Source organism: Schistocerca gregaria, chromosome 7, assembly GCF_023897955.1.
Source record: "Schistocerca gregaria isolate iqSchGreg1 chromosome 7, iqSchGreg1.2, whole genome shotgun sequence".
NCBI lineage: Eukaryota > Metazoa > Arthropoda > Insecta > Orthoptera > Acrididae > Schistocerca > Schistocerca gregaria.
The window spans coordinates 413,810,454-413,838,121 of NC_064926.1; the positions used below are offsets into that span (position 1 = coordinate 413,810,454).

At 42.5% G+C, this 27,668-nt stretch overlaps 1 protein-coding gene across 3 annotated transcripts in view; it reads left to right on the plus strand.

Moving 5' to 3' along the window:
- LOC126281591 (proteoglycan 4-like) overlaps nucleotides 1-27,668 on the plus strand; it is a 281,963-nt gene that overhangs the window by 148,562 nt on the left and 105,733 nt on the right. For all 3 annotated transcript variants that reach the window (XM_049980676.1, XM_049980677.1, XM_049980678.1), the window contains 2 exons: nucleotides 2,592-2,747; nucleotides 11,272-11,472. In XM_049980676.1, the coding sequence (XP_049836633.1) occupies nucleotides 2,592-2,747; nucleotides 11,272-11,472 (357 nt within the window). The remainder of the gene's footprint in view (nucleotides 1-2,591; nucleotides 2,748-11,271; nucleotides 11,473-27,668) is intronic.

The window sequence follows — 27,668 nt, forward strand, 5'->3', positions numbered from 1 at the left end:
CTGTCGCTCATTTTTCATAAGCTACAGAACCAGGTTGCTTACCTACTCTTACACAATATCTGCAAAAATGAGACAATAAATGTTACCTATTATTAGTTATTAAAATATACCATAATTATATACCAATTGATAAATAAGTATATAAGTGTTATTAAACCAACCTGTTGAAATAACAAGATTGGGACAACAACGCATACCACATGTAATAATCTTCCATAACTGATCAGTTGATCTGTAAGAGAGAACAGATACTGTCAGGATACCAATGTTAAAAATTGTTTCAGGAAAACAGACCTTTCCGTCCCACTTAATTACAACAAGAACGAACACATTAAATTTCTGAGGTTTTCAGTACATTTAAATTTAGATATGTACATTGTATGAGAATGCTAACATACTATTTTTTAACCTGAATGCTTCATATTATGCAGATATCTGCGGGGATCCAAATAACGATGGTTTGGGAATTTTGGTAGACAGGGTGATATCATTTTTACAGCTACATAATTTAGAATAATGTATTGCTCGTTAATTGGAAACCTTATACTGGTAATTTGTTATCCGACACCAGAGGGCAACAGTGAATTTAAACATTCAAAATCCACTCACCGTTCAAAGGCAACTCATATTAGGCTACTTCTTTGTAATGCACACATTTATATAAAACCGCGTGATCAAATGAATACGAATTAAGAAGATTTGTTACTGACACAATAAAATAAACATTTTGTAGATTATGCACAGAAGTTGAAGCATGAGCAGCATTTTCCCCATTTCTGACACCTGAAATCGTCTACATTTAATTTAAACATCAATACAATTTCAAATAAATTACAACCGCCGTCAGCCTTCACAGCTCTGCCAACCCGGCACAACCCCTGCTATCTGATCCAGCATTAGGTGTCTTGATAGAAATAGAAACCAGTGCACCTGCCTTCACGCTAGGAGACATCGGAACAGGTATGTCAGCACTTTCTAGTAGCATATTCTTTAAATCTGATAGATTCCTGACATTTGTAGCAACTTCTAACATTCCGACCTAGACCACGAAGTTTGGGTAGGGGCCCTAGAATTTTCCACTGTCAGGATCTAGAAGCCAGTCATCAACAGGATCACAGCTTTAATTATAGAAATTATTGTTTTCAAATTTGTGTCATTGAAGTCGAATAATTATCTAATCACGCTCATTACTTTGTTGAGAAATCATTAACCAACAACAGTGCTGGGACTCATTAGTCAACGATTTTCCCGCGGTTATGCCAGATCGCGCAGAAACACATGTAATTAAATTACAGGGAACGAATTAAAAAGAAAAAGACTAAAAATCCACACTCCAGTGAGCTAATGCATCTCCTGAGTACTTCACATTTTACCTTTGCGTGTGCTATGTACGATAGCAACGAGAAAAGTTCTCATAGCGACGATAGAACTTGTCCTGTGTCCTATGTGGACCTAGTTTTCTACGTAGTATTCTTTTGAAGTACATAAATTACACCCCGGAAGCATGATTCTGGAGGGTGTGTACTACAAGCATCTGCGATTAATACATCGACTTCGTTGGAGTCACACTATGCTCTCTGCACAAGTTAATTTAATTGTTGAAATAGTTGGACGTCGGAAGTTGTGAAATCTCATGAACTGTATTATTGTACAGCGGCTTCCTTCACCATGTCGCTCAATTTTTTCATTCCTAATCAACCTTTCTAGAAGTGTTCACTGCCTTGATAAACGATAACGTTCTTTGTTAACAATACTGGCGTCCACTCACATACTTCTTATTGCAGTTGATTCTGAAAACTCTCTTGGTATTCACCAGTTACTGGTTAAGCCTCTACAATGTAATAAATAAACTCCACGACAAATAACAACTGCTTTGATATTTTTTGTTCTGCTTCCCAAACCTGCTTTGGTTGCTTTCTTCGTTCTTGACACGAAATATTGGCCCGACGATGTATCTACGAGAATCAATTGACTATATAGTCAGTTACACTAATTTCAATTTTGATCATACATCGTACTGTTCATCATCATTCAATAAATGTGGCACCAAACTAACACAAAACTTCCTCATATCTGATCATTCATCTTCATTGCGTTACAACTCATGAAAATTATATAACTTAAGATACATTTATTCACCAATCATCCAACACCGTGCCGCACACTTTATTGATGTTTTCGCAAGTGGTTGCAAATGTATGATACTTTTCACGAGGACCAACTCAGGACGAAACTCCATCACTTTTCAGTTCATCTACCATTCCTTTACTGTTGAAACTGTGTGAACCGTCCACCTTATTTCTCAACGAATTTCAGGGAACCAAGGAGAACAAAAGGTACTATCACTTTCACGATATTTCAGACCATCCATTCGCACGCGCAATACGACCACTTTAAAATGTCGGAAAGACTAAACAGTTCTTCAGATAAACTTTCACTCGACTTGAGTTGAAGTATAGGACCTATAGACAGTAAAACATTCTAATTTAACTTGCATAACTGACCAGGGCAACATTATTTATGTCTCTTTGCTACGTTATAATTATATGTCTATGTATCTCTTTTTGAAAAGATACTGGTTTGTTTTTCAGACGCAGCGACAGTAACTCCGACGCAAAGTACAACAGTGTCAGAGTTGCCAACAACGACTACACAGATTCCACCATCTCAAACCGCAGTGCCAACTGAAGTACCAACCGAAACGGAGAACAACGAAGCAACTGAATTTCTAGGAAATGAGGAAACAGGTATGAAAGAATTCTGAATTTTTATGTGCTACTTCCTCATATGTAACGAGTACCAGTCAACTACTAAACTCCACAGTAAATTCTTCGTGAAAATGTTGGATAGGAATAGCAGCTGGGATTACAAATAAATTTGGCATTTACGGGAGCTATATTTTCTACGTCAAACACGAACGTACTGGATTTCGCTAAGAGGCTGCGGCTCGATAGCAACAAAACCGAAGCTACAGACGTCGGGACGTCGATGTCCACCCTTGGTTATCCAAACTTGTAGGTCGAATTTTCGCTGACATTTACCACGATTTTTCTGGTGTGCATTGATAGTAAAGCAGAAGATAACACTATTGGTATTGACTGAGTATACTTCAGACGGTCAGTCTTCCCATTCCGTAGTATGGTTAGAACCGAGGCAGTATCAGGAGGCAGGAGTAGTGTAGCGTTGTCCTGCTGAAAGTGACCACTTGCTTGTACATTCACGAACAGTGGAAAAAATCTTGTAATATTTTGTGGTCTTTTAATTTCTCGTAGAGCAGGGCACAAAAGTCAGTGTAAGGCTGTGTTTACACAAGCCTCGGGCAGTGTATATATGTGACGGTAAAGCAACCACAACAGCGTTGCTGACATCAACACAATGAATAATCACTCAAGACAAGTGATAACGCTGACTGTTGCACATACTTTCGTGAGTGGATGCTTCACTGTAGCTCTTCCAAAACATAGGCCATATGTTCGCACATAACCATAACGGTCAAACACAAACACGGATTACGTTTTCAGAACACGGTATTTCCTTAGTATGACCGTATGCATATGGGCAGAACATTAAACTATAGACAATATACAACACATATCGCTCCGAAATTTCGTATGCGGTGCATAGTTGTGTAAAATACCTTGTAGAATAATAAAGGGACCCTCTTTCACTACGAATACCACCTATGAGTGAGGTACAGTCTGCTGCAGAATATAGTGCCCCATTGTGGCTCAATAATGTTCAAATAAAAAAAAGGTCGAATATATGAGGAAAACATTGTTTTGTACGGAGTGCCCTCCTGGTTGTTGCTGTAGCGAACACAACGAGGAAGAAAGATGGACCAAGGCTGTAGACTTTTGAGATGTGTACTTCATGGGGAACAGAATGTATAAGCTGGATGTATTCGGTGAAAACAGAATAAATGCTATGAAGAGTTAAACGTGAGAAAGAATATCTCAGCGTTGTAAAGAGAAGTGAAATGAACGGGATAAGACGTAAAGCAACAAAAAAGTTGCGGACAAAAAGTCCTAAGGTTGTGTATGGGAAGGGAGATGAACCGAGGGATGAAGAGATTTCAGGTCATGGACAACGTGCTTGACGGCAGCAGATACTGCATCCTTGAGAAGAAAGTGGTGGAAAGGCTGAAATGGAGACGCCGGCCTGTTAACACAACAGAATCGTGATGACGACGACGGAACAAGTGAAAGTATAACTGAAACGTACCAAGCGGATAGTACTTGAAACTAAAATGCCTCCCTATGTCTGTTGGCTCCTGAACGTCACCTGTATTCATTCATTCCTAATACGGGGGAGGAAATAAACTAAAGTGCAATGGTGGCATATTTACGTAATATTCAGTAGCTACTTTGAGGAACATACACATATTACAATTTTAATACACAATGTAAATGTGCTAGAATAAAATTAAATTACAATTCATATGCTTGTTCACGAGTTTTTAGGCCATCCTTTTGCAACTCAAGACCAAGGAATAGTCGTAAACAGTTTGGTGTTTTAAAGGTGTATAACCTTTAACGACTCTACATATATACGGAAAAATTCATTATGAAGTACACAGAGATGTTATAAATATATAATTATTACATTGCTACATTTTACGTAAAAATTGAAAGTACATAAGAATGTGCAATCCAAACCACCCAACACAAGTGAATACTGACACATACTGCTATGTTATACTGATAAAATTACTGGTGAATGTTGAGGACAAGTAAATGGGGTAGTGGAAGGCGGCAGGAAACGTGGCGGACTTTATACTGTTTACGAGTGGATTGGATTGTTTGGGGGGAAGAGACCAAACAGAAAGGTCATGGGTCTCATCGGATTAGGACAGAGAAGGAAGTCGGGCGTGCCCTTTCAAAGGAACGATACCGGTATTTGCCTGGAGCGATTTAGGTAAATAACGGAAAACCTAAATCAGGATGGCCCGACGCGGGATTATACCGTCGTTCTCCCAAATGGGAGTCCAGTGTGCTAACCACTGCGCCACCTCGCTCGGTGCTGTTTACAACAAGCGCATTATCTTACAATCAGTAAAATGTTAATTGGCTGCTGCTACAGCAGAAAATATCAATAACAGACGGTATCTGATGACAGCGGATTAAGTCAGGATTAGTGAGTAATGATTATTGGTAGCCACAATTTCAAGTAGTGTCACTTTTCTGCCTTTATTTTCTCTATGGAGGACCCAACATTTGATATCCTAAGACAGAGATTCCCTCACAGCACGTTCAGAAACAGTGGAATTTTTCATTTATGGCCTCCCACTTCTTTCACGTTCATTCAGCCTACTAGTTACAGTCCTGCCTGATTGATCTACGTATAATTTGCAACATAAATCCAGAATATCGTATAAATTTCACTCTAAGGTACGTGTGCCAAATAAGGCCTACCTAACGTTTAAGATTTTCGTATTCAGTATGTGTAAGTGGTAAGATCCCGAAATCGTAAGTGCAACATCCTGCAACTGTATTGAGTTCAAAAATGAATCAACTTTGAAAGTTTATTTAAATAATATCATCATTTTAAAGAAAATGTTTAACCCTTGCAAGTGGGCCTTGTTAGGAGACTTTGTTCCTAATATGGCCTGTAGGCACAACCTATTCATATTAACATTCTGGGGTATGTAAATGGCAGGAACGCTGTTTGAATACACTACAAGAGTTGTAATGTAAGTTTATTTTAGAAATAAGTGAAATAAGATGATACGTACCTTTATAATTACTTGTTTTTAGAAACACTTCATACAGAACTGTAGGTACTTACTGCTTATTAGCTCTTCAGATTATTAAATTCAGTCGGCAATCAAAATTGTTCTGACAGCAGTAAATTTCCTTATCGTAATAGGAACAATCATTATAATCATTACATTTTCAATGAACACATGAATAATGACTTGTGAAACTGGTTTGGCTCATTTAAACAATTTTTTACAGGTGGAGTACAGGAAATGTAGCACTTTGTCTTTTCGTGTCAACTCTACACAATCTTCATGCACATATTTCATACATTTTCTGCAAAGTTGCATGTCGAATATCCTGTCTTCATAGCATACGTGACAAAACTAGCTAACCTCTTGCAACACATTCTTTGAGGCAGAACTGCTGCTTTCTTCAGTGGAGTCTTTATTTTTGTATTTTTTCTTCTGAATATTCATTACTGAGGGTGAAATTCTTTGGCGACGTGAATCTGTTCTTAGACCCAGTGCTTTCGTTGGTACCATTTTTCTTTTGAGTCTGCATGAATAGTGCCTTAGATACGACTAGCGCCTTGTAATGTAATCCCTTCTTCCGTGGTGTTTGGTTTTTATTCTTCAGCTTTTGGATTTGCGAAACTTCCTTGAAAGAACACTCGAGATCTTCAGGTGCGTCACTATCTTCAAGACTGAAGTCACGTGAACTGTCTTTTCCTGAATATGCCTCGCTTTCTGATGAACTGGATTCAATGGACTGGGGCCCCTTTTTGCGGGAATCTTTTGGGAATGATTGAATCTCTGGTAGTTTCCCTGTTTCAGGGGCAATTGTCATGTCCTCTTCTAGGTCAGGACGCTCTGATGAACGAGAGGGAGCAAATGCAGTGTCTGGAATAGCTTCTGAGTCAAAAGGATAAATCCCTGTTGATGACATTTACCGGGGGTGCTGCTTTTAGCCACACCTTGCTGAAGATTTTTCCAAACACACGTCTATTTATTGCTCTGTTTTCTTTCCTTTCATCTGTAGACCAATACAGCTGAGCTTCGTCATCCCAGTAAGACTCTAACGGCTTCAATACTGATTCATTCATGCGTTGCAGCTCACGTGTTGTGTTTCTGGGCAAGCAGTAAAGTCTGATATTGTGCTCTTCAGCAACGTCACAAATTTTTAGGTCAAAATGTGACGATGCTCCATCAAATATCAAAATAACATCTTTTGCAGGCTTGCATTTGGCAAAAGATGTATCCATTTGATGAATCTCGCAGTATTCATTGAGCCCTTATCCAATTTTATTCCCACATGAGACTATGGTAACATTTTCCCCATGTTCTGGGGCCACAAAAGTGCAAGCGTTTCCCTCCTTTCTTGGCTAAAATATCAGGAGACTTGTGGAGGGCGAAGCGACATCCCATTTCGTCCATATTGTAGATAAGGTGGGGTTCGTCAAATAACTCCAATTCAGACAAGACCGTTTTCAGTTTCTGAAAATGATCATTTACAATAATCTTGTTCAGCTTTGCAGCTCTTCCTGGATTCAAGTGTTGTGCCTTCCTCCTTGCAATATCTGGGTGTCTTTGTAGGAAGAGCTTGAGCCGCTTGCGTCCAGCCAATCTCTTCGTCTCATTAAAAGGATTCTGCACACTATTCTTTTCACAATATACATACACGCATTTTCTGAGCACTTTTGCTGTAATTGGATACTCAACTTCAGCGAGTCGAAAAATTCTTTGACAAAGTTCTCTCTCCTGAGGTTCGTCCAAACAAGTTTCTCGCCCCAACCGTTTGGTTGTTAGTCCAGAACGTATGTGGTTGCGTAACGTACGTCGAAGAATCCCATATGTTTTCGAAGCGGCTCCGACAGGCATCCCTTCAGCAACAGCTTCTACGGCTCGTCTAAAATTATCTGCATCCCATGCTCCTCGTTTTTTCTGTGGCTCCATCTAAAAACAAACATTACCAGTAAGCCTGATATTCCTGAATTAAAACTTGATTATATATATTTTTAAAGTACCGTACTTCAATTAGCTACGAAGCGTTATTGATATAAATGCAGATCGCCCTATCACAAAGATTACGAAGAACAAATTTTAAATGTTTTCTTTTGACATTTCTTGCAACGACCAAGTAATAGCTCGGTAAAAATGTATGAAATAATTTAGATTTAATTTACAGATAGTAAATACGTGTTACATGAGTTTTCCCAGGATACACTGAACTTAAATATGCATTGGACTTATGTATTGCTCCATACAACAGGGTGCCTAATAAGGTCCGCCCGGGCCTTGTTTGGAGCGCCACGGATTGACCTTATTGGGAACAACCAGTTTAAAACGCGTGTGAGTTAATTGTTTAAAAAGGAACTTATTGTTAGGAAGATAATGCAACTATCTTAATACAGCACAATTTTCTGTTCATAAATACATATTTACTAGTACAAATGTTTCATAACTGAAACGATTGCATTAGATGAAACGTACGGTGCAAGTTATAAGCAGCCCTCCTTTACTGAACTCCGTAGCACAACTGAAAGTAAAATGGCCGGCACGAGAGCGAGTGCGGCAATAGTTGTTGCCTTGGCCACTAGATGCCACAAGCTGTCACTACCGAAGACATTTCGCGCTGTTTTCAAAGTTTCTATGCAAGAAAATGAGAGTGGGCTTTATTAGGAACCGGGCCTTATTTGGCACATGTACCTTAATCTAAAGGTGGGTTATTATCTTTACTGTTGAACGGAACATGGGTACGTCTGCACCTTGTGTAGAAAGATAGTGTATATTTCCTGGATTTTAGTTTGCTGGCAAATAACTATGATGTCCAGTCTAGGTAGAGTATTTGAGTCTTGTTTATCGTCTATGTTTTTTTTTTTTTTTTTTTTTTTTTTTGTCTTCTGCGGAGAATACTGGGTTGCTGTTGGCCTCTGTCTCTCTTTCTTAGTATGTTACCTATTAAGCTTAGACCTATAATCATCGCTCTAAGACATTTCTTCAATTACTTTTAATTTGTTTTCGAAGTAGTTCTTTGATAAATAGTCAAAAACCGTTTGTATTTTTTGAAACGGACAGTTAATGTTGCAGAACCTCTCTGTACTACAACTCCAGGAAACTGCTTCAAGATAATTGCACACTGTCCAGTCACATTAATGTGACCACCTTTAAAAAGCCTGGACTGCCGCATTTTGCTGACTGCTGCAAGATATGCAGGACGACAGTCACTGACGTTCTGAAAAGTGTCAGTAGGGATGTGGAGCCAAACCGACTCTTATGGCTGAGGCCAGCTGCTCTTGGTCTCTCGACTGAGTATCCTTGGCTCGAACAACCCAATTGTGATGATCCAACAGATTCTTGATTGGTTTTAAATACGGGGAGTGTAGTGGTCAGGCGATTACACTAAACTCGACCTTGTGCTCTTACAAGGGAACCTCCCCATCGCTGCCCCCTCATATTTAGTTATAGGTTGGCACAGTGGATAGGCCTTGAAAAATTTAACACAGATCAATCGAGAAAACAGGAAAAAGTTGTGTGGAACTATGAAGAAAATAAGCAAAATATTCAAACTGAGTAGTCTATGCGAAACATACCTAACGTCAAGGATATAGTGAGTTCAGGAGCGCCGTCGTCCCGTGGTAAGCGTGAGAAGCTGTGGAACGAGAGGTCCTTGGTTCAAGTCTTCCCTCGAATGAAAAGTTTGCTATCTTTATTTTCACTAAGTTATGATCTGTCCGTTGGTTCATTGACGTCTCTGTTCACATAACGATACAAATGTTTGACAATCGTTCGATCCCTTAAGGAACTTTCAGATTCCTTACAGTTCGGAAAATATTCATTGACCTTGTTATTGAAGTCGCGAGCTATATTTGCTGGATTCATATGGGCCACGGAATACATCTCACGTATTTAATGCACTCTCGTCCAAAATAGCGAACAGTCAACTGCCAGCCAGGGAACCTCGTTAGCACGAATATTCTCTCTTCCGTGCGCTGCAGTCGACTGACGTCGCGTGTTTCGATGTTTGTTTAGGTGTAGCGTCCCCATACTACGGCACAGTTACCTCGCATCGCACGGACGGAAGAACAGATAATAATGGTCTGAAAATTAATATTTAAACTTTTCACTCAGGGAAAGACTTGATCCAAAGTCCTCTCGTTGTGCAGCTGCTCACGCTATCCACGAGACCACGGCGCTCCTGAGCCCACTTTATCCTTGCACATGGACTACTCAGTTTCTATATTTTGCTTAATTTTATAGTTCCACACAACTTCTTCTGTTTTCTCGATTGATCTGTGTTTAATTTTTCAAGGCCTATCCACTGTGCCAACTTATAACTAAATCTGAGGGGGGTGTGATTTGTAGGTTCCCTTGTTAGAAACACGCCTGCACACTGCATGGTGTGTGATACCTTGCATTGTCCTACTGGTAGAGGCCATCGTTCTGAGGAAAACAGACTACATTTAGGGACGCTTATGGTCCGCAAGGATAGATGCATTTTTCTGTTGATCCAATGTGACTTCGAAAATAACGAGATCACCCTGAGAACGTCGAGGAAACGTTCCTCAGACCATAACGCTGCCTCATCCGACTTGGACGCCTCCGACAATTGTTGCAGGGGTTTTCTTTCAGACGTTTCACCCCGATGGGAGATAACATCTAATTTTCCTAAGAAAAATGTAAAAAAAGACCTGTTGCGACTCATTGGAGGAGTATTTCCGGTATTGTCTTGCAAATTTCTGTCTTTGTCGACGATGAACGGCAGTCAGCACGGGTGCAAGAACTGGGCGCCATCTGCAGAAGCCCATGCGCAGTAACGTTCGCTGAAAGCTCGTAGCCCCTCGATTCATCTCAGGCGTACGTTGCTCAACATCTCCACGTCTATTCACTTGTATACATCTCGGCAGCCGTCGTTCACCGCTGTTATCTGTTTCCTATAAAGCACAAACACTACGTAAACGCCAGAGCCACTTTGCCGTTTATGGACATGAAGAGTTTACAAATACTTTGCCGCATACTTCCACCATACCGGGACATGAAGAGTTTACAAACACTTTGCCGTTTACGGCATATTTCTACCATAGCGGGCATGAAGATTTCACAGACTTAGCCGTTTTAGATTCCACCTTTGTCCCTCAGACGAATGATTATGCCCTTTGGGACGTCAGATTAATTGCTCCGTTTCCGCACTACAACGAGGGCTGCAATGTGCTCCGCATCCCCACCCTTCCCCCCTCAGACTCATCTCATATACCTTCATCTGCTGGTGCTGCCACCCTTACACAAAAAGAAAAACTATGCAACACTCTGAAGTCGTCTATACAACCAAATAGTTTACGGATAATGCTTCTTCATTCGTGACGTTTGTAATTTATATCATTTTAGGTCTTCTACAAATGTTGTACCTTGTTCCATAAGTACTCTTTGTACTTTACCTACATGACTGTAAGTGACTTTCTACATAAATGACGATAAGTAATTTACGTAAATTATTATGCTCCCGCTAAGATTCCTTGTTTCCTATCTGTGATTTGCCTTGTATCCTATAAATTTTCTACGCGTATACTAAATTTCAGATTCAACGCCAGAACTGTTACCAGAAACCGAATCACCCCCTGTATCATCACTGACACCGGCGCCAGCACCGGAAAACCTGCAAGAAATTCCACCTGCATCTGTCACAAAACCACCGCCATCAAAACCGGTAACACCATATCCACATGCTCTCCTTGAAGCAGCTATTGCTGGAGTCCTCGAACTGTTGTTAAAACAACGAGGTATGTATAACAACCATTTCATAATACGAAGCAAATAGCACAGAAAACTAGATTTTCGCAACAGTTGTGCATATTTACGTGATGACAACAACATTTCTCATATTGTTCACACTATCACAGTATATATGACATTCAACAAATTCCTACCCACTAGCCAACTAAGCAAGCTCTTTAGCTATTTTCTAATAACAGAAAACGACATTCAAAGTGAATTGTTGTAAACTTTTTATTTGCTGGATGTATTCTCATCTGCCTTCCTCTACAGTTTTGACCCTCTACATCTCCCACTAGTACCGAGTAAGTCATTCTTACATGTCTTAACAGATGTCTTATCATCCTGTCTCCTCTCCTAACCATTGTTTTCCACATATTCCTTTCCTCTCCGATTCTGCGCAGAACCTCATCTTTCCTTACCTTATCAGTCCACCTAATTTTCAACATTCGTCTGTAAAACCACATCTCAGATGCCTCGATTCTCTTTTTTCCGATTTTCTGGCAGAACATGTTACACTACCTTACAACGCTGTACTACAGACATATGTTCTCAGAATGTTCTTCCTCAAATTAAGGTCTATGTTTGATACTAGTATACTTCTCGCTCCGTCGGTCAAGGTTATTTTACTGCCTAGGTAGCTGAATTCCTTAACTTCCTCTACTTCGTGACCATCAATCTTGATGTTAACTTTCTCGCTCTTCTCATTTCTGCTACTTCTCATTACCTTCGTCTTTCTTCGATTTACTCTCAATCCATTCTGTGTACTCATTATACCGTTCATTCTGTTCAGCAGATCATGTAAATCTTCTTCATTTTCACTCAAGATATTAACGTCATCAGGGAATTGTAACACTGATCTCCTTTCACTTTGAATTTTAATCCCGCTCCTTACGCTTTCTTTTATTTCCATCATTGCTTCCTCGATGTACAGCTGAACATTGTCGAACGTTTTTTCCAGGTTTACAAATTCTATGAACGTGTCTTGATTTTGCTTTAATCTTGCTTCCATTATTAGTCACAACGTCCGAATTCACTCTCTCGTGCCCTTTTTTTTACCTAAAGGCAAACTAATCGTCATCTAGCGCATAATCAATATTTTTTATTATTCTTCGGTTTATTATTATTGTAAGCAACTTGGATGTAATAGTTGTGAGGTTGATCGAGTGATATTTCTTGCACTTGTCAGATCTTGCCGTCTTCGGAATTGTGTGGATGATGATTTTCAGAAAGTCAGATGATATGTCGCCAGACTCATACATTCTACACACCAACATGAAAAGTCGTTAGGTTGCCACTTCCCCTAATGATTTTAGAAATTCTGATGGGATGTTATCTGTCCCTTTCGCCTTATTTGGCATTAAGTCCTCCTAAGCTCTTTTAAATTCTGGTTCTAATTCTGGATCTCCTATCCCTTCTAAGTCCACTCTTGTTTCCTCCTATATAATACCATACAAATATTACCTCTCATAGAGGCTTTCAATGTATTCTTTCCTCCTACCCGCTCTCTCCTCTGCATTTAGCGGTGGGATTCCCACTGCACTCTTAGTGTTACAACCCTAGCATTTAGTCACCGCTGTTTTGACTGCTGTATGCTATAGTCTGTCTTGATGACAACCATTTCTTTTTCGATTTCTTCACATTTTTCATACAGCCATGTAGTCTCAGCTTCCCTGCATTATTTGTTTCATTTCTCAGCGACTTGAATTTCTGTATTCCTAAATTTGCCGTAACATTTTTGTACTTGCTCCTTTGATCGATCAACTGAAGTATTTCTTCTGCTACCCATGGTTTCTTCGCATTTACCTTCTTTCTACTTATTTGTTTCTTTGCGATTTGGTAATGGCCTTATTTTGAGATGTCCATTCCTCTTCAACTGTACTGCCTACTGAGTTATTCCATATTGCTGTATATGTAGCCTTAGAGAACTTCAAGCGTATCTCGTCATATCCCACTTCTTTACCTATTGATTCTTCCTGACGAATGTCTGAAACCTCGTCCTATTCTTCTTTATTTTTAAATTGTGATCAGAGTCTATATCTGCTCCAGGTTACAGCTTACAATTCAATATCTGATTTCAGAATCTCTGTCGGACCCTGATGAAATATAACTGAAATCTTCACGTATAAAAAGGCCAACATGCGTTTTCGGAGTTTTCCATGTATTTCTCCTCCTCTTGTGGTTCTTGAACAGAATATTCACTATTACTAGCTGAAAATTATTATTATTATGTAGTATTCTGCCTAGTGGCAGGTCCATGTCTTCGTACGGAGAATTTCTGATTCCACTGTTCCCTGTCTTCAGCTTCTTCCTTCAATCTGTTGTATCTCCTTCCATCTTTCATGTCGTCCAAATGTTGAATTTTTCTTCATTCTCGTCCTGAGTTCCCTCTGAGTTTCCCTTCGATGACATCATGTATGAGTCCCTCGTGCCTAAGTACATGTCCAATCCAGTTGGCCTTTCTCTGAAGAATTGTCCGCAGAATTGTCTCCTACTCTTCGCACTACATCGTCATTTTTTATGCGATCTGTCACCCTGATCTTTTCCATTCTCCTCCAGCACCAAATTTCAAAGCTGTCTAAGTATTTTTTCTCCTTCTTTCTCATGGTCCATGTCTCTGCTACATACAGTGCAATGCTTAAAATGTAGCACTTTATCAGTTTTTTTCCTCAATGCCAAACTCAACTTGCTGGCCAGCAGAGCCCACCTCTTGTTGAAAGCTGCTTTGGCCATGGCGATTCCTGCTCGGATTTCGTTGGTGCAGTGCGCATCTTTTGTGATAAAACTTCCCAGGTACTTGAACTGATTCACATTTTCCAGTTCCCGATTGTGAACAGTTATCTAACGTTTTGATATGCGCACCACTTTTGATTTTTCGATGTTGATTTCCATGCCGTATTTTCTTCCCGTTTCCACCAAATTGTTCATCATGTGTTGCATCTGTGTCTGATTTTTGGTGAGCACTACCAGCTCGTCTGATTTCTTCATTGTGTTGATGAGACGGCCTCCTACTTTGAAGTTTCCGCATCCTTTCAGCGCTTCTCTCGCCAGCATTTCTCCATACAGGTTGAAGAGACTTGGCGGCAGACAGCATCCTTGTCTCGCTCCCTTTCCTATTTTTACACTGTTCGTGTCTCCATAGTTCAGTCGTTCCTTTACCCTTTGTCCCATGTACAAGTTCCTTATAAGTCTCCGATCTCTCCAGTTGATTCCTATTTCCTTAAGGATGTTCAGCAATATATTCCAATTGATTCTGTCCAAGGCCTTCTGCCACTCTATGAAACAAGCTCAAACTTCTTCGTTAACGGCCACAACTCTCTGACAATATCCTCATTTATGTAATTTGTCACGATACTCAATTTGCGTTTCTCTTCCCTCATCCACGACGGAAGTCCATATCCTCCTGCAGCCTTTCCTCCTCCTCCTTCTCTTACAACTACATTCCACTCTCCAATGACTATTAGATTTTTATCTCCCTTACGTACAACATTACCTTTTCAAAACCCTCGTATACTTTCTCTATCTCTTCATCTTCTGCTAGCGACATCGGCACTTACACCTAAACTATCTTCGTTGGTTATGGTCTGCTGTCGATTCTGATAAGACCAACCATGTTACATAACCGTTGACAGTAACACACTCTCTGGCCTGCCTTCCTATTCATAAAGAATCATACTCACTTTACACCATTTTCTGCTACTGCTGATGTTACCCTATTCTCATCTGACCAGAAATCCTTGTCTTCTTTCCATTTCACTTCACTGACCAATACTATATCTAGGTGGAGCCTTTGCATATCACATTTTAGATTTTTTAGCTTCCCTACCACGTTTATGCATCTGACATTCCACGCCCCGATTTGTAGAACGTTACCCTTCCATAGATTATTCAATCTACACTCCTGGAAATTGAAATAAGGACACCGTGAATTCATTGTCCCAGGAAGGGGAAACTTTATTGACACATTCCTTGGGTCAGATACATCACATGATCACACTGACAGAACCACAGGCACATAGACACAGGCAACAGAGCATGCACAATGTCGGCACTAGTACAGTGTATATCCACCTTTCGCAGCAATGCAGGCTGCTATTCTCCCATGGAGACGATCCTAGAGATGGTGGATGTAGTCCTGTGGGACGGCTTTCCATGCCATTTCCACCTGGCGCCTCAGTTGGACCAGCATTCCTGCTGGACGTGCAGACCGCGCGAGACGACGCTTCATCCAGTCCCAAACATTGCTCAATGGGGGACAGATCCGGAGATCTTGCTGGCCAGGGTAGTTGACTTACACCTTCTAGAGCACGTTGGGTGGCACGGGATACACGCGGACGTGCATTGTCCTGTTGGAACAGCAAGTTCCCTTGCCGGTCTAGGAATGGTAGAACGATGGGTTCGATGACGGTTTGGATGTACCGTGCACTATTCAGTGTCCCCTCGACGATCACCAGAGGTGTACGGCCAGTGTAGGAGATCGCGCCCCGCACCATGATGCCGGGTGTTGGCCCTGTGTGCCTCGGTCGTATGCAGTCCTGATTGTGGCGCTCACCTGCACGGCGCCAAACTTGCATACGACCATCATGGGCACCAAGGCAGAAGCGACTCTCATCGCTGAAGACGACACGTCTCCATTCGTCCCTCCATTCACGCCTGTCGCGACACCACTGGAGGCGGGCTGCACGATGTTGGGGCGTGAGCGGAAGACGGCCTAACGGTGTGCGGGACCGTAGCCAAGCTTCATGGAGACGGTTGTGAATGGTCCTCGCCGATACCCCAGGAGCAACAGTGTCCCTAATTTGCTGGGAAGTGGCGGTGCGGTCTCCTACGGCACTGCGTAGGATCCTACGGTCTTGGCGTGCATCCGTGCGTCGCTGCGGTCCGGTCCCAGGTCGACGGGCCCGTGCACCTTCCGCCGACCACCGGTGACAACATCGATGTACTGTGGAAACCTCACGCCCCACGTGTTGAGCAATTCGGCGGTACGTCCACCCGGCCTCCCGCATGCCCACTATACGCCCTCGCTCAAAGTCCGTCAACTGCACATACGGTTCACGTCCACGCTGTCGCGGCATGCTACCAGTGTTAAAGACTGCGATGGAGCTCCGTATGCCACGGCAAACTGGCTGACACTGACGGCGGCGGTACACAAATGCTGCGCAGCTAGCGCCATTCGACGGCCAACACCGCGGTTCCTGGTGTGTCCGCTGTGCCGTGCGTGTGATCATTGCTTGTACAGCCCTCTCGCAGTGTCCGGAGCAAGTATGGTGGGTCTGACACACCGGTGTCAATGTGTTCTTTTTTCCATTTCCAGGAGTGTATTTCTCATGGCAACCCCCCCGTTGTCAGTCCCCACCCGGAGACCTAAATGGCTGACTGTTCCGGAAGCTTTTGCGATGGAAAGTTCATCATGGTACTTCAATTACACGTCACATGTCCTGTGGATACACGTTACGTGTCTGTAATGCAGTGGTTTTCCATTGCCTTCTGCATACTCCTGCAGTTGCTCACTACTTTCCCTAGGACAAGAGAGTGTCCTGATCATTCGTCCGCTCCTCCGCCTTCTTTGACAAAGCCGTTTGCAGAACGAGGGTAACTTCTTATGCCGGAAGTCTTCGGCAGCCAATGCTGGCTGGATTCAAACCCGGTACCGAGGACGTTTTGCTTATTAAATCAAAGACGCTACCTCTTAACCATGGGTAGGTGGCGGAAACATTAAGGGGAAAGTTTTATTTCCAGGTTATAAAAAAGTTACATCCTTCGTACACCTTCTTAATAAGTAGTCAGCACCACTGTAAATTATTATTTATTGTTTGGATGTACAACACCGTTGTGCTTCTTTTGTACAGGTTTAGTTTCAATTTAAAAAATGTATCAGTAACAAAAACATCAAAAAAATGTTTGGGTAGCTAAAACCCTTCAGATTGTCAGAAGGAATTGCTCTTGAACGCTGTCCAACTGGGAGTTTCTCTGGACTGTACACTTCTATATAACACACACTGTCTAAATATGAATCAGAAAGTGTCTGCCATAATCAACACAGGTCGGAAATATACAGGTACCAAACGGCGGAGCGCATCCATGCCCTTTGAACTACAGCGCACGGAGTGACGTGTTACTCCATTGCTGAATGTTCATGTTCGTCATAGTACAAATCCAGCCATGTCAGGAACATAGAAGTGGCATTTAACGTGACCTGTTGCAATATTACCCGTTGTTTAAGACTTACACACCTAAAGAAACTCCAGTGTCTTTCTGGCATAGCCCTCAAATAGCTGTACGCGTGACAGCTGCTAGATGCAGGGAGAAACAAGGACATGATTATTTTTTATTCTTTTATTATTGTGTTCCATGAGCTTGGCGTCCAGCTGAGCCGGATAATCTATAACCCTCAATTTAGTAATTAGATGAACAACGTTGATGACATCTTCATTTCCATGTCACTGTGAAGTCCACCCCTGGTAGCTGAGTGGTCAGCGCGACGGAATGTCATACCTAACGGCCCGGGTTCGATTCCCGGCTGGTTCCCAGATTTTCTCCGCTCAGGGACTGGGTGCTGTGTTATCATCATTTCATCCTCATCGACACGAAAGTCGCCGAAGTGGCGTCAACTCGAAAGCGTTGCACCAGGCGAACGGTCTGCCCGAAGGGGGGCCCTAGCCACAGGGCATTTCTATGTCACTGTGAAGAATCTATCTGAGGGAAAATGTCACTCAAATCAAGTCTGTCTATAGGTACTGTAATTTTGGTAGCGAGGAACTCTTCAGTCATGTTAGTCATAATTTTGAACTTAATTGATTCCTACTTGTTATAAGGATCCATTATAAGGATAAACTTTCGTCTGTTGGTCCTGCTTAACCATTCAGTGCAGTGAACGTCACTACATATATTCGGATTTAGGTTATGAATATTCGAAATGCCTGCCATCATTGGCGACGATGTGGCACAGACGAATAGCGAAATTCTGCATGACCCACTGAAGAGTCGGAACATGGATGCTGTCGATGACCTCCTGAACGGCTGCTTTCATTTCAGCGATGGTTTTGGGTCTATTGCAGTACATATTATCTGTAATACATCCCCACAGAAAGGAGTCTCATTCAGATCCGAAGCATATGTCGGCTAATAGCGGCCGATACCAATGGTCTCTTGCTACCATAGAGACAGAATGAGGTCCCCAAAGTGCTCCTCCGGGACATCAACACTTTCCTGCTTTGAAGGGATCGAGACCGTCTTGCATGAACCACAACTTGCATAAGTCAGGCTCACTTTGTATAATGTGGATCAAATCATCATGGAAATCCTCCACGTATCGTTCGGTAGTCACCGTACCATCAAGGAATATCGCACCGATTACTGCGTGTCTGCACAATGCACACCACACTGTCACCTGTTGAAAGCGAAGAGACTTCTCGATAGCGAAATGAGCATTCTCAGTCCCTCAGATGGCACAATTTTGATTACTGAGGAACCCATCCAAATGAAAATGGGCTTCGTCGCTAAGCGAAACCATCCAGAGGATACTAGTTCTCATCACGACCCACGGCCAACCGAGAAGTTTGAACGTTCTAACACAACCCGGTCAGGAGTTATGATGATTTTAATTCATTTTCACACACCAAAAAAGTTTGGCAACACCTAGGTTCCGAGAGTTCCGGAACCTCAAAAGAAAATGGGATAGAGATCAACATAAACAATATTTCTTCCCTTTTTATTACTCATGAAAACCACACATGGCATGTTGCACCACCATGCAGCGAGACTTTGAGAGGTGTCGATCCAGATTGCTGTACACACCGGTTCCTCTAAAATACAATAGCACGTCCTCTTGCATTGATGCAGGCCTTATTTGTCGTGGTATACTATCCACAAGTTCTTCAAGGCATTGTTGGACCCGATTGTCCCACTCCTCAACGGCGATTCGGCGTAGACCCCTCAGAGTTGTTGGTGGGGCACGTCGTCCATAAAAGCCCTTTTCAATCTATTCTAGGCATGTTCGATAGGGTTCATGTCTGAAGAACATTCTGGCCACTCTATTCGAGCGATGTCGTTATTCTGAACGAAATCATTCACTATGTGCGAAAGATGGGGGCACGAATTGTGCTCCATGAAGACGTAACGTCTCGCCATTATGCTGCTGACATGATTGCATTGTCGGTCGGAGGATGGCATTCATGTATAGTACAGCTGTTACGGTGCCTTCAATGGCCACCAGCGGCGTACGTCGGCCCCACATAATGCAACCCCAAAACAGCACAGAACCTCCAGATTTGCTGCACTCGCTGGACGGTGTGTCTAAGGCTTTCAGCCTAACCAGGTTGCCTTCATACACGTCTTCAACGATTTTCTTGTTCAAAATGCTTCAAATGGCTCTAAGCACTATGGGACTTAACATCTGAGGTCATCATTCCCCTAGACATAGAACTACTTAAACATAAATAACCTAAGGACATCACACACATCCATGCCCCAGGGCAGGATTCGAACCTGCGGCCGAAGCAACAGCGCGGTTTCGGACTGAAGCACCTTGATTCTTAGATTGAAGGCATATGCGACACTCTGGCACTGTGTCAATCTTGTTTCGCCTTAACAGTCTACCTATTTTTGACGACACGTTGTCAGCAACGGCCAGAGCTTGCTTCTATTCTTGGTGCTGTTCTTCATCTCGGTTCTTGCTCCACTTCTGTTGTCGGAAGACCCTTTGGATTTGGCGGTTGCCATACCCATTCTTGCGGAACACTGGCTCCAGGTGTTTGAGTTCCGTTGGCAAGTTCTGTTCATCAGAGATCGGGTGTGCTCTATGTACCAAGGTGTTGAGCATTCCATTAAGCTGCGCCGGATGGTGGCAGCTGGAGGCATGTAGGTACAGGTCAGTGTGTGTGGGTTTGTGGTACACACTGTGAACCAGTGAGCCATCAGACCTACGTTCCACTAGGACATCAAGAACGGGTAGTTTTCCATCTTTCTCAGTCTCCAAGGTGAACCGAATGTTACTGTGGACCAAATTTAGATGTTGTAGAAAAATCTGTATCTGTTCCTGCCCATGTGGCCAGATGACAAACGTGTCGTCCACGTAGTGAAAGAAGCATACAGGTTTCAGTTCGGCGTCTTCCAGTGCTTCCTTTTCGAAACTCTCCAGGTCCAGGTTGGCCACCACTGAGGAGAGCGGCCTCCCCATGGCTACTCCGTCGGTCTGCTCGTGTATTGACCATTGAAAACAAAGTACGTAGATGTTAGCACGTGTCTGAACAGTTGTGCCAGTTGAGCGGAACACGTGTGGATAATGAGATGACGTCGAAGCTGACCATGATGTCGGATTCTTGTAGTGTCATCTCCTTCAGGCGGTTAATGAAGTCCATCGAGTTCCGGTTATGGTGTTCACATTTCCCCACATCAGGTCTTAGCATGACCGCTAAGTGCTGCGCCAAAAGCTACGTCGGTGTCCCTATGTTGCTGACTATGGGTCGCATCCCTTCTGTGTGCGTTCTTGGGAGACCATATATCCTCGGAGCTACCGCCGAACGTTGGCGAAGCCTTTTGATGTCGTTGTCCTCGAGCGTGCCATTTTCCAGCAATGTGGCGGTGCTTTGGTGTGTCTTCCTGGTCGGGTCTGTGTTGATTTTCCGATATGCTGTAGCGTCTAGCAATTGCAGCATCTTCTGTTCGTAGTCGCGTCTCTCAAGGATGACTGTGGCATTTCCTTTGTCGGCAGGAAGAACGACTATCTCCTAATTGTCTCTGAGGGCTCTTAGTGCTGCTCTCTCTGCTCCCGAGACGTTGCTTCTGGCCGGTGTTGGCCTTGAAACAATCCGGCATGTTTCGCTTTTGATTTCTTCTGTTTTGTCACCTGGTAATCCACGGACTGTCTGTTCTACTGAAAAGATTATTTCATTGAACGGCAGAGATGCAGGTGTCGGTGCTAAAGTGAGTCCTTTTTCAAGTACAGCTGTAGCTGTGTCGTCGAGACTGGTTTACCCGTGAGGTTAACCACGGTCCTCCTAGTAGGCACTATCTCATTTTTCGGTTTGCCACGTAGTCGTGCAAACTCGGTGATCTGCTTCTCCGTGGATTTTCGGTGGGTCTAGTCTGCTTGGGCCCAGGTAACACCGTCCACCCATTCCCTGGAGTGATCTTCTTGGAGTACGGAGAATAATCGTAGGTGAAGAAGCAGCAGCTCCTGGGCGCTCTTGTCGAGTTGTAACGGGTGTAGCGGATCCTCTAACTGACCAGGGTCAGACTGGCTCGTCGCTTAAAACGATTCGCTGCAGGCTTTGGCGAAAGTAGGTATGGTGTTTTCAGCCCTACACCTTAGTGAAAAGGCGAGAGAGCTCAGGAGACGTCCTTTCTGCTTCCGAAGCTTATCCAGTTTCTTCACCAGTTGGTATATATCATCCTCGTAGAGGTTGGTAATATGTGATGTGAGGCTTCCCTGGCGAATGTGCTGTATCCAAGGTTCTCTGGTGTCCATCCGGATTCGACGATCGGATTCGGCTGGCCACCCGAGAACCTTGGATACAGCACATTCGCCGGGAAAGCCTCAGATCACATATCATGAAAATTCGTGTTGAAGTTTTGGAGATTAGAGTGTTCAAACTGTAATACAGAAAGCCAAGTTGCACTTCGATAAAATTTTAAATCGCTATACCTTTTTTTCGGTCATCCATTTTAATGAATTCAGTGGTTTGCCTATGTGTTGCCCAAAACTATGCTTTAGGTACCTGTGAAAATTCTGCTTGTAGTTCCGGAGACCAGCGTGTTCAAAGAGGCTAACAAACAGAGACGATGGTCTTAGATAAAAATTTAAAACATGATATCTTTTTCTTTTCTGGATCCATATACGTTGCCCAGAGGTGCTCTCAAATTACCCTTAGAAATCCGAAGATAATTTGCCTAGTAGTATGTGAGATTAGCATGCTGAGACAGACAAAAATACATACGACGATAACTCTCCTGTCCCGATTCTGAAGATTTTTATATCTATCAAAAAGGCAAAACCATCAAAACCAAATACAAGGGGCAAACAGGATGGAAAAAGCGGTAAAGATAAATACACTTCTACATCCAACTTAAACACTTAAGGATGCATTACTCCTAATGTTGAAAATAATGTTACGATTTTGCTTAATATGGAGAAAGGTATCCCTATGGTCGTCCTGAAAGAGAGATAAATTTATAACTTGAGCTCCAATACAGGAACAAATATCTCAATTAAATGAAGATTTAAAAAAAACATTGTTTTTCTTCATGTTCTTCAAAAATGTTATGGATATCTTGCAATGTAAATGAATCTATAGCCGTCAGTCATCGATAGACAGTATTTGCACCTCACGTAATGTGAAAAATAGGCCTCCCTCAGTACTTCATATTATGGAAACATCTTATTTGCATACAGAGAAGCGCTTCTAGTTTCCGACACTGCTTTGACTTCTTGTAGCGTTGTCTACTCTCTTTACTTTTTTTCGTATTACTGGTTTCTACGATACTTTTTTTCTGGTTGAGTAAAATTTTTAAAGCTGTATACTTTTGTTCCTTGTTTCGTTTTTAAAGCATTCTATTTTATTTATTTACTTCAGCGTGTCCATCTGACCACGCCTCCAAAGGCCCTCCCCATTACCTAGCTGTCTCCTGTGAAGGCAGCGCCTCTTCTCTTTTCTTAGTAGTTTCCCATACAAACGAGAACAGTTTGCAGACACGTGGTTGACGACATATGGAACCTTGGGTTTGCCCGTGAGACGTGCTCAGATAGCCAAATGCAATGGTGACGTCACGCACCAGGCGGGAAACCCTGATTCGATTCCCAGTCCCTCACAAATTTTCGTTTTCGTCATTCAGTTATACAGTTGATGGTTGTGTATAGCTGCCAATGCGAATACATTTTCTGTATTTCATGTATGAGATTCCATCTTGGCCCACATCGCCTGCAGTTTTTCCCCATTCTCTGTCAACACTGCCATTTCTAGACTCTAACCTTGAATTGTAATTCCTCCCATAGCTCCATAACTTCTTCTAATGACCTCTCAGTGTATCCATGGAACAAGACAAGAGAGAGTAAGCTAGTCTGTCGTACCCACTCCTTAATAGTAGCTTCTTGTTCATGTTCTCCATATCATATCTCCGCCACTTCTTTTTGATACAGTTTCTGCTCTAAGCTACTGTCCATATACTTTGTGGAACCCTGATATTCTCAAAAATCTGTCGACCACCTACCCTGTCAAATGTTTTTTTCTGTGTCGACCGAAGCAATATACGTGTCTTGAGTTTTCCTTAGCTTTATCTCAAGAATTCATCGTAAGCCGAGTACTGTTTATCACTGGGTGCACCTCTTATGAAGCCAAATTTCTCGTCCTCGATCACTGCATCTGTCCTGCCTGCGATCCGCCATAAAGTGACAAAGGTGACGGTCTTGTACGAATGTTACCAAAGTGAGGCTCCTGTATTTTTCACATCTTTCTGCAGATGCTTTCCTTGGCAATGCCACTGAAGCACAATTTTAATGTCTGTTGCGATCTCCCAGGTTTCTTCCGTAACTAGTAGAGAGTGAAACTGTTCCTCATGTAGTTGCACTGGAATAGCTTTGATGAGTGCTGCTGGATTCACCGTGATTTTATTCACTGCCAGGTCTATATACGCATTCTGCAAGCGTCTATGAATACCTGCGACGCAGTGGTTTCCTTCCAAAGGAAACATGTTGACATTTCTCTGCAACCGTGAGTATTCAAAGTTTTCATTTAATTTATTATCCTTTAGCCACCTTCTGCTCTACTCCAAGATCATAATCACATGGTATTTATGCGTTAATGATTACAGCTGCTAGCCGGATCGGTATTCCATTTAAATGACGTCCTAGAACATGATACGAAATGCACTGTACTAGTATCACTTTTCATCAGCGAAAAGATAAAATGCTTAGGTAGCGTTGTCCCACACAGAGCCTACAATCAATTAACACATCACCAGTGCCTAGCTACGTATGATGAACCAAGTAAACAATAATATCTACCATCCGATGATGAAAATGCTTGAGTCGCTAGGGGGCTGGTTGGGGGGGGGGGGGGTGTTACAGTAGCCAATTTACAAACTGTATGTACTTAAACTGTAGTATATTATGAAAAACAATAGTGCAATCACCTTCTTGCGTGCTGGCGTGATCGGGAGTCAACCAGTAACGGGACATAGACACACACAAAGGGCAACAACTGGGCACCATTGATGTCACGAGCACACGGCATAATCGCCTCCCCCAGATGTTAAGCTGGAACCGATGGGGCAAGCAGCGGCAAGGTATGAGAAGACATCCCCAGTAGCGACATTCACCAAGCTGACACGACGCTGTTTAATTGGTCACTGGTAGGTTCTGGGTTAGGAAGCTCACTGGGCAAGTGATTTGGACCATTTTGTACAGGCCCACAAACCGTGGAACCGTATGTGACCATCTGTCCCTCTTTTCTTTTCGTCCAGAAGTTCATAAAGTAGACTCAGTCCTCGGCGTTATAACGAGGTCTGACGCCTACCCTTGTTTTACCAGGCAACCTTCCGGTGGAGTGCAGGCCTGATGATATTTCTTGCATATTCCCAGACCTTCTTGATGACCTTACAATCATTGTCTTCATGAATGAGATCACTGATGGACCACAGACTGAGAAATGGTGACCTAAAATAGAATGCGTACAAAACTTTATAGAGAACGTTCTCAAGAGATTCATCACAACCCCGTTGAAAACAAATTAAGCTTCCCAGTTCATTAATCCCACACTGTCTGCAACTTCCCGTGCTAAACGATGAAGGATGACTTAGAACTGCGGTTCACACACCTCAAAGAAGAGTAGTGGGTGGAAAGAAGTGATGATTAAGTGAAAAATAGCGCTGTTAGAGCAAATTCCTTTAAGTTCACAGGACGCATTAGATGCCGTACAGACGCTAACTGAAAGTTTCTGGGTTCCAAAGATACAGATAATGACGTGGAGATGTGACTGATAGTCTTCCTCTCTCCCTTCTTCTCTTGGAGGAGGGCAGCCAAAGCACCTGATTATCAAGCATCGATCTTCAAGATAAACTCTCTGTCGACATCTGGTACAGCTAGGCTGGGCGCACTTGCCTGTGCCTCCTTAAATGTATCCAAAGATGGCTGTGGATTCTCATGCCACTGAAAATGGTCACTCTTCCTCCACACGTTACGAGGGCCATCCGCCTACGCAAAGTTGGGAAAGAATTAGCGGAAAAAATTCACCATCTCTACGAATCGTCCTATATCATTATCATCCTTAGGCTTGGGGATCAGATGAACATCCTTAGTTTGATGAAGGTCCTATCCCACACTTTCACGAGACACAAGGTGACCTAGGAAGGAGATCTCTTTTCGGCCCATGTTGACTTTAGCAGGTTTTACCGTCAGTACAACTACCCAGAAACTTTGAAAGATATGGCCTATAAGACCGTGGTGTTCACTGAAGATATTAATACAAACTACCACATTATGTAGACACAATTTTAACTTGCCCAGCATACATTCCAGCAGGTAAGATAACACAGATGTTTTGATAGCCAACCTGAATAGACTCGATTATATTCAAAGATGTTCCAACCCATATAAGTAGGTGTAAGTGGCTATACGATTCTTTTGCAGAAGGCGGCTGATGGTCAAGAATGGTAAAATACTATGCGCTGGTAAAACACGTAAAAAATTATGAGTATTTTACAGTGGTACGAATTCCTCACTCACCTTCTGTTTGAATACCTTCTAATTCATTACTGGCTGGTACCCCTCTCCAATGCATTTGGGGGATGAAAACCGTTAGTGATGCACACGGCAAGACCTATGGCCGACTTTTACCATCATCCAAAAACTGGTCACAAGTTTCTCTTAACTCCCTCATCTTCGGTGATGATGAATGGTACCTGACTGCTGAATCAGTATCTGATCCGTTAGCAAGGGTTAGCTGGGTTTGGTCAGTGTCCTGTAGTCTATCAGTGATTAATTCTGGATACAGTCCCATTATCTCCAGCGAGCCACATCCCGTATCTTCATTCAAATTGTATCAAACGGTGACACCTTTCATCTGACCAACGCACCTCATGTTTGTTCAAGAGTTTTCACAAAAAATACGTTTTGTCTGGTATAAATTAGAAAATGATGCCTCTTCCAACTTGGTTTAATACGGATCCGATGTGCTCAAGCATATTGCACTCTACCAGCCCATCAATATTTAACCCAGCAAGAATGGTGAATCCAGTAAGCCAAGAGAGCCCATGAATGCCAAGTTAAATCTCACCTTGCCAACCATCGGTAACTGCCTCCCATTCAGAGTGTGATACACTACACTCAGATTCTGAATATCAAGTAACTCAACTAAAACAAAAAAGTTTAATGTTCCATGGCCAGTTCGCCAGTGACACGTTTCTATCAGAATCTAACAGCTCAAAAATTGGCTCATGATCCATATTTACGGACATGAATGGTAAGTCGGCCTCTGCAAGAGCCCTGATCTTTTGTTGACCAATGAGCAACCCATATAGGGGCGATGATTTAGATTTTGTGTTCTACTAGTAAATGGTGTCAAAACATGATTCTCATGATTGAAGAGGGCATTTCCAATCCTGAAAAACCAACCTATCAAATTCATAGAAGTCTTAAGACTAACTAGAAAACAATAGCCCCAACATGTTCTCTGGATGCATCTCTTCGAATGAGCTACTGATTCAGTGACATCATGCCTCAAAGCTGTCATCGCAGTGTAGACATCATTGACATACTACACTAAAATTGCGTCATGTCTCCCAACCTGAAAAAAAATATTCACTCGTTAGGTCATTGCGAATGAGACTAGACAACTCTAACAGTCTCCGTCAGAGCGCATTTAATGGATCAGCCACTCCAAGAGCTTCTGGAAGTGTTCTACATAGCCTCCCACAAGTCAAGGGATAGATAGCCTGATAAAAATACCGACTCAGTAATGGTCGATGGGCGCTTGAACTTAACACGTCTTCCACTTGTTTATTAGTGTCAGTTTGTATATTCGTTATCCCCTTCACCATAAAACCATGGTGGTTTGAGTAATTTGTTAAATAATTTCCACGACTCTTTATAGCCTTACCCAGTTGATTCGATCATTCAGTGTTGATTGGCCTGCCCATGAATCAATATTGGTGAATGCAGTAGGCCTAGAGAGCAAGCTAGTCTTTAGCTCCAAACGAATTACTTTAGCAT